Here is a 13,346-nt window from a genome sequence, read left to right on the forward strand (position 1 = left end):
CACGACAACAAACCTGCCAAGAGGGGGCTGCCCACCAAACCTCACGGACCAGGCAAGGAGGGCATTAATCAGAGAGGCAACAAAGAGACCAAAGATAACCCTGAAGGAGCTGCAAAGCTCCACAGCGGAGATTGGAGTATCTGTCCACTTTAAGCCATACACTCCACAGAGCTGGGCTTTACAGAAGAGTGTCCAGAAAAAAAATCCATTGCTTTTGGTGTTTTTTTGGTGCTTGCCAAAAGGCATGTGGGAGACTCCCCAAACATATGGAAAAAGGTACTCTGGTCAGATGATACTAAAATTTAGCTTTTTGGCCATCAAGGAAAATGCTATGTCTGGCGCAAACCCAACACCTCTCATAACCCCGAGAACACCATCCACACAGTGAAGCATGGTGGTGGCAGCATCATGCTGTGGAGATGTTTTTCATTGGCAGGGACTGGGAAACTGGTCAGAATTGAAGGAATGATGGATGGRGCTAAATGCATCTTGAGGGAAACCTGTTTCAGACTTCCAGAGATTTGAGACTGGGACYGAGGTTCACCTTCCAGCAGAACATTGACCCTAAGCATACTTCTAAAGCAACACTCAAGTGGTTTAAGGGGAAACATTTAAATGTCTTGGAATGGCCTASTCAAAGCCCAGACGTCAATCGAGAKTCTGTGGTATGACTTAAAGATTGCAGAACCCGTCCAACTTGAAGGAGCTGGAGCAGTTTTGCCTTGAAGAATGGGCAAAAATCTCAGTTGCTAGATGTGCCAAGCTTATAGAGACATACCCCAAGAGACTTGCAGCTGTAATTGCTGCAAAAGGTGGCTCTACAAAGTATTGACTCTGGGGGGGTGAATAGTTATTCACGCTCAGGTTTTCTGTTTTTTTGTTTTATTACTTGTTTGTGTCACTATAAAAAATGTTTTTCATCTTCAAGGTGGTAGGCATGTTGTGTAAATAAAATGGTACAACCCCCACCCCCCCAAAAAATACATTTTAATTCCAGGTTGTAAGGCAACAAAATAGGAAAAATGCCAAGTAAGGTGAATACTTTCGCAAGCCACTTTACATAGTGACACCAGGCCAAAGAAAAAGTTTTGCTTTGCAATTATCTTTTCGTATGTCCATTAAATCACATTCACATGTACGCACATTCGTTACATCAAGATTTTCTCTCCTTTTTGGAATATCTGAGAATATATTATTTATCTTGCTGTCTCCTTCACAACCTTCCTCGACTAACCTGTACCCCTGCACATTGACTCGGTACCGGTACCCCCTGTATATATAGCCTCGTTATTGTTATTTTGTGTTACTTTAGTAAATATTTTCTTAACTATTATTTTTATTGAAACTGTATTGTTGGTTAATGTAAGTAAGCATTTCACAGTTAGGTCTACATCTATTGTATTCGCSACGTGACATTTTGTTTTTTATTTTATATGTTTTAAAGTCCAACATCTAAACTAAAATGATTGAAATTTCACTTTTTCTTCAGACAGTCCACATCTATTTGTATTATCTATGGTAAACAGTAAGGGACTTCAGTATCATCCTTTGTTGGACCCAGTAATAACATAAACAGGCACAACATCAGATTACCCCAAATCACGTAGCCTTTTTATAAATTGTCTAAAGGGAGGCTAATTTAATTGAATGTGATTATGAAAATGTACTCTCATTACCCATGCTCTGATATATTAGAATCCAAATGACTACCCTATTGAAAATATTACATTGTTTTCCAGGTTCAGTTTGGCCCTTCTAATGTCTTGTTCAAAACTGAAGAATGACTGTGGTAATCACATTCACCAGACCTATAGTCATGTAATCATCTGAGATAATGAAGTCCTTCAAAATGTATGTATCCCATATATATAAAATATATGAATATAATATATGCAGGATGTACGTATAGCACAGACATTTCTTTCCCGATCATGAATTATCTGAAAATCCACACTAGGTGGGGCACTAGGTCCAAACTTTAAAATCTCAAGCTTATTTTCAGACCTGCCGATGTAAGTTTCACATTCTCTGACAGTTAAAGTAGAAGTAACAATAACATGTACATTTACAAAATGCTTCTGTACAACCGGACAARCCAAGCATTTGAGCAAATACCGTTCACTGGGAAAAACATAGGTCTAAAACATGGTGATTGTGGCATCTTTATGTAACGCCGCGCCTCAATATGTCCTCGGAATGTACCTGTAAATTGCCTGGTTGTTAGCGTTGACAGCTCACACAGTAGAGAGCGAAACATCCGCCACTGTATCCTTCCCCAGGATGAGACTTCTCTTTCTTCACTTGACCTAAATACTTGGTAACCTCGTAGTGATCGTGACATGACTTGTCTGAAATCAGATTTAAAAAAAATCCTTATAGGGTGTATGTTTTTTGTGTGTTTGGGTTTGTGAAAGTGATAAGAGGGAGAGAGAGCAGGATACATTTATTTTAAAAACTTTTGACCGGTAGTGTATATATACAGTCCAGTCAAAAGTTTGGACACACCTACTCATTCCAGGGTTTTTCTTTATTTGTACTATTTTCTACATTGTAGAATAATAGTGAATACACCAAAACTATGAAATAACACATATGGAATCATGTAGTAACCAAAAAAGTGTTAAACAAATCAAAATATATGTTATATTTGAGATTCTTCAAAGTAGCCACCATTTGCCTTGATGACAGCTTTGCACACCCTTGGCCTTCATGGTCAGCTCGTCATTCATTCGCCCCCACTTGGAGTGAAAAGGCAGACCTATGTACAGGGGCACATGTCTGTCTGTCTGTCTGTCTGTGACCAGGGTCCACTTAGCAGCGTGACCCCAGGGGATCTAACATCTGGCCTGGAGATTTCCTGGGTGCAGATCATGTAATTACACCTCCCCTCAGAACGCGGCAGAAATAATAGCGAGGCAGACTCTACTCTCACTCAGCAATTAGACAGAGGAAGAAAGTTTCTGGCTTCACAACGTTACGGTGTGTGTCAGTTCCATTTGGTTGTAAGTAGGYCTGTGGCAGTCACAAAGTTTTGTCAGCCTGTGACTGTCAAGCAAATAACTGTCGGTCTCACGGTAATTGACCGTTAATTAACATAAACACATTTAGCATCTCCTGGCTTCCACAAGCCACGGATGCAGACCTTTGGAACATCTACATTCTAAAAAGTCTAATAAATCCATGTAATATAGCATACACATTCACAATAAATCCATTATTTATTTTAGACAGGTCTAAAGAAGCATGATATGAAGAAAAAGTAGTCTATTTCAGAAGAACAGAATAGCATACTCTGAGTTGTCCTTATGTTAGGTCCTGATCTGGCTATGCCAAATGGCTATGGGCTACACTAGTTAATTTAGCAGACAAGATTTGCTTAGAATTCCATGGCATTATTTTATAGTATGAAGAATACAAGTGAAGAAAGCCGAATAAAATACAAAGGATATTTTCTCCAAACGATTTGAGGGAGTGCGCACATACGGCTATTCTGTGTTGAGTGGTTAACAAAAAAATAAGTATTCCTATATGCTTAATTTAGAGTTATTAATGTAACTTAATTAATGATTTTTAATACATTGTAAGGCTGCATGATGCGACTCTAATGATGATTTGAAAAAAGTTGCTTGAAAGGAATGAGCTCTGCTTTGTTTTTTGCGCAGGCTGTACACACTACACCCGTCACTCAACAAGCAGGCGGTATCCCCTTTGTGTGGCTGTAATGCACCCTCATAAGTGCAAATGTTCCATTAGAACAGCATTCTCAAAAGTGACTGCAAATGCAATTATGCATGTAATGCTTTTATTATAAAGCTGCATTTTTATGGTGAAAATGATCTTCCCCAAACTTGAAACTCACGCGCTGCTTATGTATGCCAATTAGGCTCTACACCCCTTGTAAAGTGGATTAATGAGCTACATTTTAAGAAGTTATTTGGCAACTTTAGTTGTGATACAAACCATATCAAAACATTTAGGCCTATGGCCTAGGCTACATGAGGTGTGCAGACTATGATTAGAAAAAGTTGCAAAAAAAGCATTTTTTCTTATGCTGGACATAATTCACAAGTGATAATATATTATTCACAAGTGATAGGCTAATATTGTTAACCATCAGACTATTCTTGATTTAATCTTGTCGTTACATATACTAAATAGTTTGTGTGTGAAATTTGTTTTGATTTGGAATGGACCATTATCATGCACCTGTATGGAAACAGGAAAAAATACATGTCATCTATGCACTTAAATAGCYAATGGAGGAAGCTTTTTTTGAGTGGTTAATTTTCCTGCCAGACGGTTTGGTTATATTTACAACAGGAGTATAGCCTATGTGCTTAATATTAGGAAAGTTTAGAAATAAATATACTAGGCCTAGCTGATGGGATCCTCTTTTTAGTAGAGGCCATCACTCTGTTTTCTCYCACAATTGCATAGACTATAGAAATGTTGRGCAACATGAGCTCATGGGCTCTCATGAAGTGTTTGATTCGATTTTCGATTACATTTGCACGTATGTCAYAGTGATTAGAGGGACAATAGAGTGCTGAGTACCAGGCAGTTAGCATGTTTTGTAGGCTACTAATGACCAGCAGCATCAGAGCTTGGAGAAGCCTAACTGTGACAGTCACATGGAATTTGATTGCCTTCATGACTCGTGACCGCAGGTGTTGCAGTAATATGGTCACCGCAACAGCCCTAGTTGTAAGTCCTATGCGGTTCACGGATTCAAAATAATTAAGTATTGCACACTGCTTGCTTACAAAGTTTCAGTGTGTGTGTGAGTGCATCCCTTTTCAAGTGCCGATAGCTGAGAGAACCACAACAAGGATTACAGATGTCATTTAGAAGACTCTCAGCTGTAGCAAGTACACATTGCTTTGGGGTTGCCATCTGTGTGAGTACACATTGCTTTGGGGTTGCCATCTGTGTGGGTCCTTTAGTAATGAAACGTCTTATAACTGATAATGTAATTGAAGTTCTGCCATTGGTCCAATTGAAGTGCATTTTATTACTTGTAGGAGAAAACAAACACATCCATATGAACAAAGAAGCAGTGTTGAYAGTACCCACCGCGAATAATGGTTGTACTTCAATTTTATTGTTTGAAAAATCAATACCAAGTAAAAAATAAATTACTTCCTCGATTGAAACATGTTCTGATGAGAGACACTACAGTGGCCTATTCCACATAGTTAGTCTCTGGAGCTCTGCAAGGTGAATAGACCACAGGCCTAACAACTCATCACAATACTGTAGGCTGAACGCTCCCGTTCTGGAGACCATATTCCGAGACACTTGCAATACAATAAACATACATTAAAAAAGAAATATATTTTTCACATGTGTAACTCATAATCGTGTTATATTACATGTTTAGCACCTTCTCAAACACCCTTTAAAGACATACATGTATCGTAAAAATACAAAGAGCAAAATGTTTGTACCGTAACACTGCAATGGGGGTATTAGTTGGGCTATATGGCTGGTAGCTTGAATGACCCTGTCAAGAAATGAAAGCATATATCTATGTAGATATGTTGTTTCCCATGGGTGGGTACAAAATAGCATTATAAATTGATATMGAATAATTATATGTGAAACAAACACACATGCAAATATTACARTATGGGACATTTCATAAAAATAAATAATAATTGTCAAGTTTTGAACAGCTGGAGAATAACTGGTCATATTGAGTGTATTTATAATGTTAGTTGGGTAGTTATCAATATAGGTAGTTATATTCACTACTAATATGACCAAGTAGTAGATCGTTAATATTCTACTCTATTTTCAAAATGTTCAAATAGCACTTGCTATCCACTCTTGAGTAATATCCTAGCAATAAAAGCTACAATTGAACAAAAATATTACTACTAAACTATACTATATTATACTATACTATACACTAGACTATAATATACTACACTACACTGTAGGCCTATGTTCTTCCAGTATTTACTAAGCTCATAAACAAGCACTTGAAGTAAACCGTGACCAGGAAATTGATCATTTGCATGAAATTAGATGAATGAAGCACAGAGGTGGTATGCTGAAAACGAAAAGAAAATAACAATACAATTGTATCTCTTGAAGTAACCGATTAACAAACACAAAAATCTGACCACACTACAACCAACAGTACACATACCCTATCTACACCACCAACCACAACACTTCCAGAAAGAAGAGGAGAAGAAGATGGTCCCTCCCACTCTCTCCTCCAACCTCCTCCACCCTTCCCCTCCCATATGTCCATTTGACATTGACATCAGGCACTTAATGATAGTCCTTAGAACCCCCTTTGGATACTTCTCCCTTTAACTGAATAGTCCCAACTCCTCAGTTGTGTGTCCCTGACTTCCTCAAGACTCTCCTTAGCCTGCTCTCCCTCATGGGACCAACCATTTTCCTCTCCTCCGGCCCCTCTTCCMCTTTCTTTTCCTTCTCCTCTTCAGCCAGGCTCCTGGAGGAGCGGTGGATCCCGGGGGACCTCAGCACCTCGTCGCCCTGGGTCAGGGCTGGGTCCTCGGGCTCGACTGGTCGGGGCYCCGGGTAGTTGGGCTGATAGTACTCGGAGGGGTAGCCKCCCGCGTCGTACCTATAGGGGTCCTCRTCCTCCGCCTCGTCATAGTTCTGGTAGACGTTGGGGGGCAATTGGACTAAGGGAAGATTGCGGTGGTCAGATGGGTCACCACCGTTGCCACCCTCTTTAGCCACCGCGGCCACCCCCAAAGCGTGCATTTGTTTGTTAGTTTTTGATTGGGTTAGCGGGACAGGACAGGAAGGAGGAAGAGACACACACGAGGAACAGTGTTAGCGACGACATCAAAGCGGCCAGAAGAGCTAAAGAGGGGTATGGATGAGCTACACTGACAGGGAKAGGAGGTCTAAGTGGATCTCTTATTAAATATATGRGACASCTCAACTGAATAACGCATCAAATGACAATCAGTATTCAACTATTGGCTCCTTATAGAATATAATAACTGTACACATTCCCTGCAGAAGCATAGAGAAGCCTTGGATAAAATACAGTTGAAGTCGGAAGTTTATATACACTTAGGTTGGTGTCATTAAAACTCGTTTTTCAACCACTCCACAAATTTCTTGTTAACAAAGTATAGTTTTGGCAAATCGGTTAGGACATTGTGACTTTGTGCATGACACAAGTCATTTTTCCAACAATTGTTTACAGACAGATTATTTCACTTATAATTCACTGTATCACAATTCCAGTGGGTCAGAAGTTTACATACACTAAGTTGACTGTGCCTTTAAACAGCTTGGAAAATTCCAGAAAATGATTTAATAGCTTTAGAAACTTCTGATAGGCTAATTGACATATATGAGTCAATTGGAGGTGTACCTGTGGATGCATTTCAAGGCCTACCTTCAAACTCAGTGCAATTTCCAAATGCCTGAAGGTACCACGTTCATCTGTACAAACAATAGTACGCAAGTATAATCACCATGGGACCACGCAGCCGTCATACCGCTCAGGAAGGAGACGCATTCTGTCTCCTAGAGATGAACGTACATTGGTGCGAAAAGTGCAAATCAATCCCAGAACAACAGCAAAGGACCTTGTGAAGATGCTGGAGGAAACAGGTACAAAAGTATCTATATCCACAGTAAAACGAGTCCTATATAAAATAGATGGCAACATGAGMCAGGAAAATGATGTGGATATATTGAAGCAACATCTCAAGACATCAGTCAGGAAGTTAAAGCTTGGTCGCAAATGGGTCTTTCAAATGAACAATGACCRCAAGCATACTTCCAAAGTTGTGGCAAAATGGCTTAAGGACAACAAAGTCAAGGTATTGGAGTGGACATCACAAAGCCCTGACCTCAATGCTATAGAACATTTGTGGGCAGAACTGAAAAAGCGTGTGCGAGCAAGGAGGCCTACAAACCTGACTCAGTTACACCAGCTCTGTCAGGAGGAATGGGCCAAAATTCACCCAATTTATTGTGGGAAGCTTGTCTACCTGAAATGTTTGACCCAAGTTAAACAATTTAAAAGGCAATGCTACCAAATACTAATTGAGTGTATGTAAACTTCTGACCCACTGGGAAGGTGATGAAWWWWAWAAAAACTGAAATAAACAATTCTCTATAGTATTATTCTGACATTTCACATTCTTAATATAAAGTGGTGAACCTAACTAACCCAGGATTAGGATTACATGTCAGGAATTGTGAAAAACTGAGTTTGAATGTATTTGGCTAAGGTGTATGTAAACTTCCAACTTCAACTGTATATATTAGTTTATATGGGGTGAGATTTAAAAAAAATGCATTTTGGCTAAATTAGTTTTTGTGTCAGGCAGAATGTGTTTCTACAAAGAGAGGGACAGCTTTATAGGAAACAAGGCAGTAGTCATTGCTGACAGTGATATAGCGAGGGGGTAGGGCCAAGGGACAAGCCTGTCTACCCTAACACCTTCACTACAACCCTTTTGAACGCTGCTCACTACCCATACTGTTGGACTTGAGTAAGAAAGTAGCGAGAGAGAGAGAGAGGGATGACAGAAGGAGAGAGAGAGGGAGACACACACACATACCACAGGTCAGACAGATGAGACAAAATCATAAAGTCACCATGCTGGTATTACTCACACTGTGGAGTGCATGGAGAACACCGCAGGCCTTTCGAGCCATACAGTGTGCTCACCGTAATGCCTTTTCCTCAGAGAAAATGGCCGATAGAGAAAGACATCATTGATGGGTGTCCATGCACACATGCATTTACAGTTCGGGCGCTATAGATTGTATCCACACTCACAATAACCATGTGTATTAGATGACAAACTATTGTTGAATAAATCATGATCACATGACTTTAAAGATGCAGAATTTTKTTTTTGAAACAATGTAACCAAACTTGATGCAAATACTGAAACATGACTTATCGTGATAAGYCTTTGAGAGTTTATAGATATTTTGTCGGAATAACTATATTGTACATGTCACAAGCATTCACAGATATCTGTAGGGTCTATAGACGTTTAACCAAGCAGGCTTGTTTAAATTCAATTRCACAAGCTAAAATACTGGGATACTGAGATGGCAACATTGAAAAAAATATTCTCAGGTACCATTATATGAATTCACCACATTGTAAGTCATTGTTTCCAAGCTGAATTCTGCATCTTGGTTACATTTTGTATTTCAAGGCTTAAATGGCAACAGGAACTAATGGATTCATAAATAAGCCATATGCTCACGGCCATCTTACTGTAAACCATCAGATAATAGAATGGGCTCATTATTTTCCTGAGCTGTCGTAAACAGAGAATAAAGAGCTCCCACTCATTTATTTTAATGAGGTTCAGTCCTGAGGTTAATCAAGTGGGTCTCAATACATTAGAATTCAAAGTCTATTATGCATAAAGTAAATCAGAAAACAAATGCCAATTGCTTAAATATATTTCAGTATGGGCAACCAAACTAAACTTGGTTAACTGTTAAGTTAGTCATACTATAGTGTAGGCGATTCTGATAACTTCCTTTTCAAGATAGGTCAGATAGGTCATGTTGTCTTAGCATCACCTTGAAATACAGTGTGGATAAGGGTGTGATTCGGGTCAACCCCCTGGCGGATTTAACCCAATGAGACCTCTTTGCTCAGGTCTCCCTTTCAAAGAGCTTTTATTGGATTAAATGAGTTGYTGATTGATTGGCAGGGTATGATACAATAGGTCAGATATACAGACATGGAAACCCATTCTCAGAGAGTGKATTCTCAGGTAAAGGTTATCTACACAACAAGCTGATGGGAATGCCAATGGAGTTCACTATGGCTAAACAATTAGATCTAATGTWTCGGACTTTGATATTATAAAAATCTCATGTTGCCTTGTGGTGTTTTGGTGTGTMTACAGTGGTAGGGGAGGATGAGTGTCATAATTACCTCCTACGTTGTAGCCCACGCAAGAGTTCTGGTCACAGTATCCAGGAGGTCCAGCCGACCCCACTGGTCCAGGGATACCCGGCCGCCCAGGAGTTCCAGGGTTCCCCGGCCGACCAGATGGACCCTGGCTACCTGTCCGCCCCTGACCCGTTGGTCCTGGAGGAGAACGGAAAGGAGTGATGAGAGGGCGGAGAAGTGTGGGGAGTGTGTTTTGATACAACAAATACATTTTCAATTAACAATTAAGATTTTAACMTTGAGCTAAATTCCCGAAGTTAAATCATTATATGAAACATTATGGCAAACCAATAAAACATGATGGCATTATTATTGTRTTCATTGTGARTAAGAACACTGCATATTGAGGTAGAATTCATGAAGTRAAAGGGATAGTTCACCCAAATTACAAAATTACACATTGGTTTCCTTACCCTGTATGCAGTCTATGTAGAAGTTATGACAGCAATCCATGCTTTGGTTTAGTTTCCCTGGCACTGTTTCCACATGCTAACGTTTTAGCATTTGTGGCGCAAATCCCATTATTGTAAAGCTCAACAAAATCACTTGTAGATGTTTTGAACATAATGTGTGAAAAATGCTACTATTGGTCCCATGAATTGAATTGGTGCCCAAAAATGATAAAACATTACCYTGTGGAAACAGTGCCAAGGAAACTAAACCAAAGCATGAATTGCTGTCATACCTTATCCATAGACTTACAGGGTAAGGAAACGAATACGTCAACTTGTAATTTGGGTYAACTATCTCTTCAAATCTAGTAGTGTGCTTTGAAATAGAAAACTAGCTAGAGTCCATAATTAGACCAAACATCTCTCCACAAAAGGAAGAGAATCAGCACATTTATCATTACCCAGCAGTCAGTACCAATAAGCATAAGCTTTTGTGCCTTTTCATCAGACCCAAAATGCTATTATCACTGAGCTGTCTCCATCAGGAAATGCAAAGGCTATGAATATCCTTTTTCAAATATCCTTGGAGGCAATGATCTCGCGCATGCCAGACACCTACGTGTTCTCCCAGTAGCGCTCCGAGTTCTCTCATGTAGACCAACCTGGCAACCGCTCCAGGAGTTTAATCAACACACTGCGTCAGCTAGACTACAATCAATAAAGGAGTCAAAAGCTATGCCCCCTAATAATGTTTAATTAAACCAGTAGGGGCAGCTTAATGAAAAACAACAAAACAACAAACAAAAGTAAATTAAATCCAACTTGGGCTACCCTCTTCGTGTCATATTCTCCCCTTGAATCAAGAGGGAGACGCTTTATCAAAAAACAGATTGGATGACTTCCCATTTTCTAATCCACCCCCTTAACAGATGTTGATTTCCTCTGCAGAGGCTCGGTGGCAAAGGAAGTCCCTGGAGAAAAATGTAAGTTGGAAATGTGCAGTTTTTKGTTTTTTGGGGTGTTTTTCACCAGGCATTGCTTTGGTTACCTGGGGGTCCTACGGGGCCTCTGGGACCCTGGACTCCTACACCTGGGCTTCCCTTGTCACCCTTCTCTCCTGACAAACCTGGACAGACAGAGACAGAGACAGAGGGGACACACACCGTGACAAAATTCAGAGAAGTYGGCATGCTTGTCTCCTTTCCATATTATATCACCTTCAGCACTACAAGTGTCATGTCCAATATTGTAGATCTAGCCTAATACGTAATCCTCTTTCTGATTATATTAGTGATGTTTTCTTACATTACCTGCCGGTATCATTTACTGTAATATTTTCTCTCACAAGCTTATGGCACAGGCTACATGACTATATCTTTACTCGATAGCTTGAGTTAAATCTGAGTCATCTCTATTCAGTACCTCTGGCTCCTGGTTGTCCATTCTCTCCGTTGGACCCGGGGAACCCTGGTCTGCCCGCGGGCCCCTGCTCTCCCTGTGGTCCTTGGCCGCCCTGCCGCCCGGGCTCTCCTGGGGGTCCAGGAATGGTGCGGACCGAAACGGGTGCACTGGGGATGTGGTTGAGGATGGAGCTGTAGCGAGCCATGTGACCTGTGGGACAGACGTCAGACTGAGGTCAGTGGCGCATGAATGGATGCCAATGGCAAAATACATTTACACCCTCATAGACAACACTCCTTTTTTCAAACTGTACACCCCTTCTATAGAATACAATTACACRCAAAGACACAAGACCTGTGCAAACCCACATCCATATACACAAACCCGCACAAACACACACAGGAAGAGGGTCAGATGCAGGATTTAAAAAATACTCACTCTGTATCAGCTGCTCACAGACCTGCCGGGCGATTGCTTGGACCGATGCCTGGGATTGCAGGTCACCCTGGAGGCAAAAACACATGGTGACACCAAGACCATGGCTACAGATAACACTGTGTGTTTGATGTGTCCAACCTGTTTCATCGATCCCACAGGTGACATTTCCTCCACCATTACTTGGGTTGAAAGCCTGCCAGCCGTGAATTTGGCATCAACTCTTTCGATTGGAAAACATGGCTGTTGTTGACAAGCATAGATGTTGCTTTTTGAGCCTTGTCTAAAAACCTTATTAACCATTCGCTGTTCGCTGTTATGGGCGAAACCAATCCATAAAGTACTTAACACTAGAAAGATAGCTCTTTAAAAATATAACTGCTGTAAAGTAGAAAATCATTTCTACAGTTGAGTAACACAGCTCTAAAGCTTTAGCTTATAAAGTATGCATGAATAGGTCTTCTACAAAATGTGTTCTGGGTGCAGTACACCGTGTGATATTGCTCTTCAGWAAACTTGTTGTAATGGTAATTGTATACTGTCAGGCTGTCAGAGAACACCTACTGTATACCGCCAAGCTGAGGAGCAGCAATTACTTGAAAGGAGGGCATTATTTATCTTGAACATTGAGGTTAAGCATCGAACACATACTTCACAGAATTACACTACATATACAAAAGTATATGGACACCTGCTTGTTGAACATCGCATTCCAAAATCTTGAGCATTAATATAGAATTGGTCCCCCCTTTGCTGCTATAACAGCCTCTACTCTTCTGGGAAGGCTTTCCACTAGATGTTGGAACATTGCTACGGGGACTTGCTTCCATTCAACCACAAGAGCATTAGTGAGGTTGGGCACTGATGTTGTGCGTTTTGGCCTGGCTCGCAGTCGGCATTCRATTTCAATCAAATGTATTTATAAAGCCCTTTTTACATCAGACGACGTCACAAAGTGCTATACAGAAACCCAGCCTAAAACCCAAACAGCAAGCAATGCATATGTAGAAGCACGGTGGCCAGGAAAAACTCCCTAGAAAGGCAGGAACCTAGGAAGAAACCTAGAGAGGAACTTGGCTCTGAGGGGTGGCCAGTCCTCTTCTGGCTYTGCCGGGTTGAGATTAAAACAGTACATGGCCAAGATGTTCAAACGTTCATATATGACCAGCAGGGTCAAA

At 40.6% G+C, this 13,346-nt stretch overlaps 1 protein-coding gene across 5 annotated transcripts in view; it reads right to left on the reverse strand.

The window, feature by feature from the left end:
• Positions 1 to 5,054: 5,054 nt before the first annotated feature.
• The window catches only part of col14a1b (collagen, type XIV, alpha 1b), an 84,405-nt gene continuing 76,113 nt past the window's right edge, over positions 5,055 to 13,346 (reverse strand). For 3 of the 5 annotated variants that reach the window (XM_023975965.2, XM_023975964.2, XM_023975968.2), the window contains 5 exons: positions 12,172 to 12,238; positions 11,755 to 11,943; positions 11,381 to 11,458; positions 9,923 to 10,078; positions 5,055 to 6,713 (listed from right to left, as the gene is read on the reverse strand). In XM_023975965.2, the coding sequence (XP_023831733.1) occupies positions 6,346 to 6,713; positions 9,923 to 10,078; positions 11,381 to 11,458; positions 11,755 to 11,943; positions 12,172 to 12,238 (858 nt within the window). In that variant the 3' untranslated portion in view covers positions 5,055 to 6,345. Of the gene's footprint in view, positions 6,714 to 8,100; positions 8,500 to 9,922; positions 10,079 to 11,380; positions 11,459 to 11,754; positions 11,944 to 12,171; positions 12,239 to 13,346 lie in introns of those variants that run through there. The other 2 variants (XM_023975966.2, XM_023975967.2) reach the window with 2 other exon arrangements.

The sequence above is a fragment of the Salvelinus sp. IW2-2015 genome, linkage group LG31 (genome assembly GCF_002910315.2).
Source record: "Salvelinus sp. IW2-2015 linkage group LG31, ASM291031v2, whole genome shotgun sequence".
Taxonomy (NCBI): domain Eukaryota; kingdom Metazoa; phylum Chordata; class Actinopteri; order Salmoniformes; family Salmonidae; genus Salvelinus; species Salvelinus sp. IW2-2015.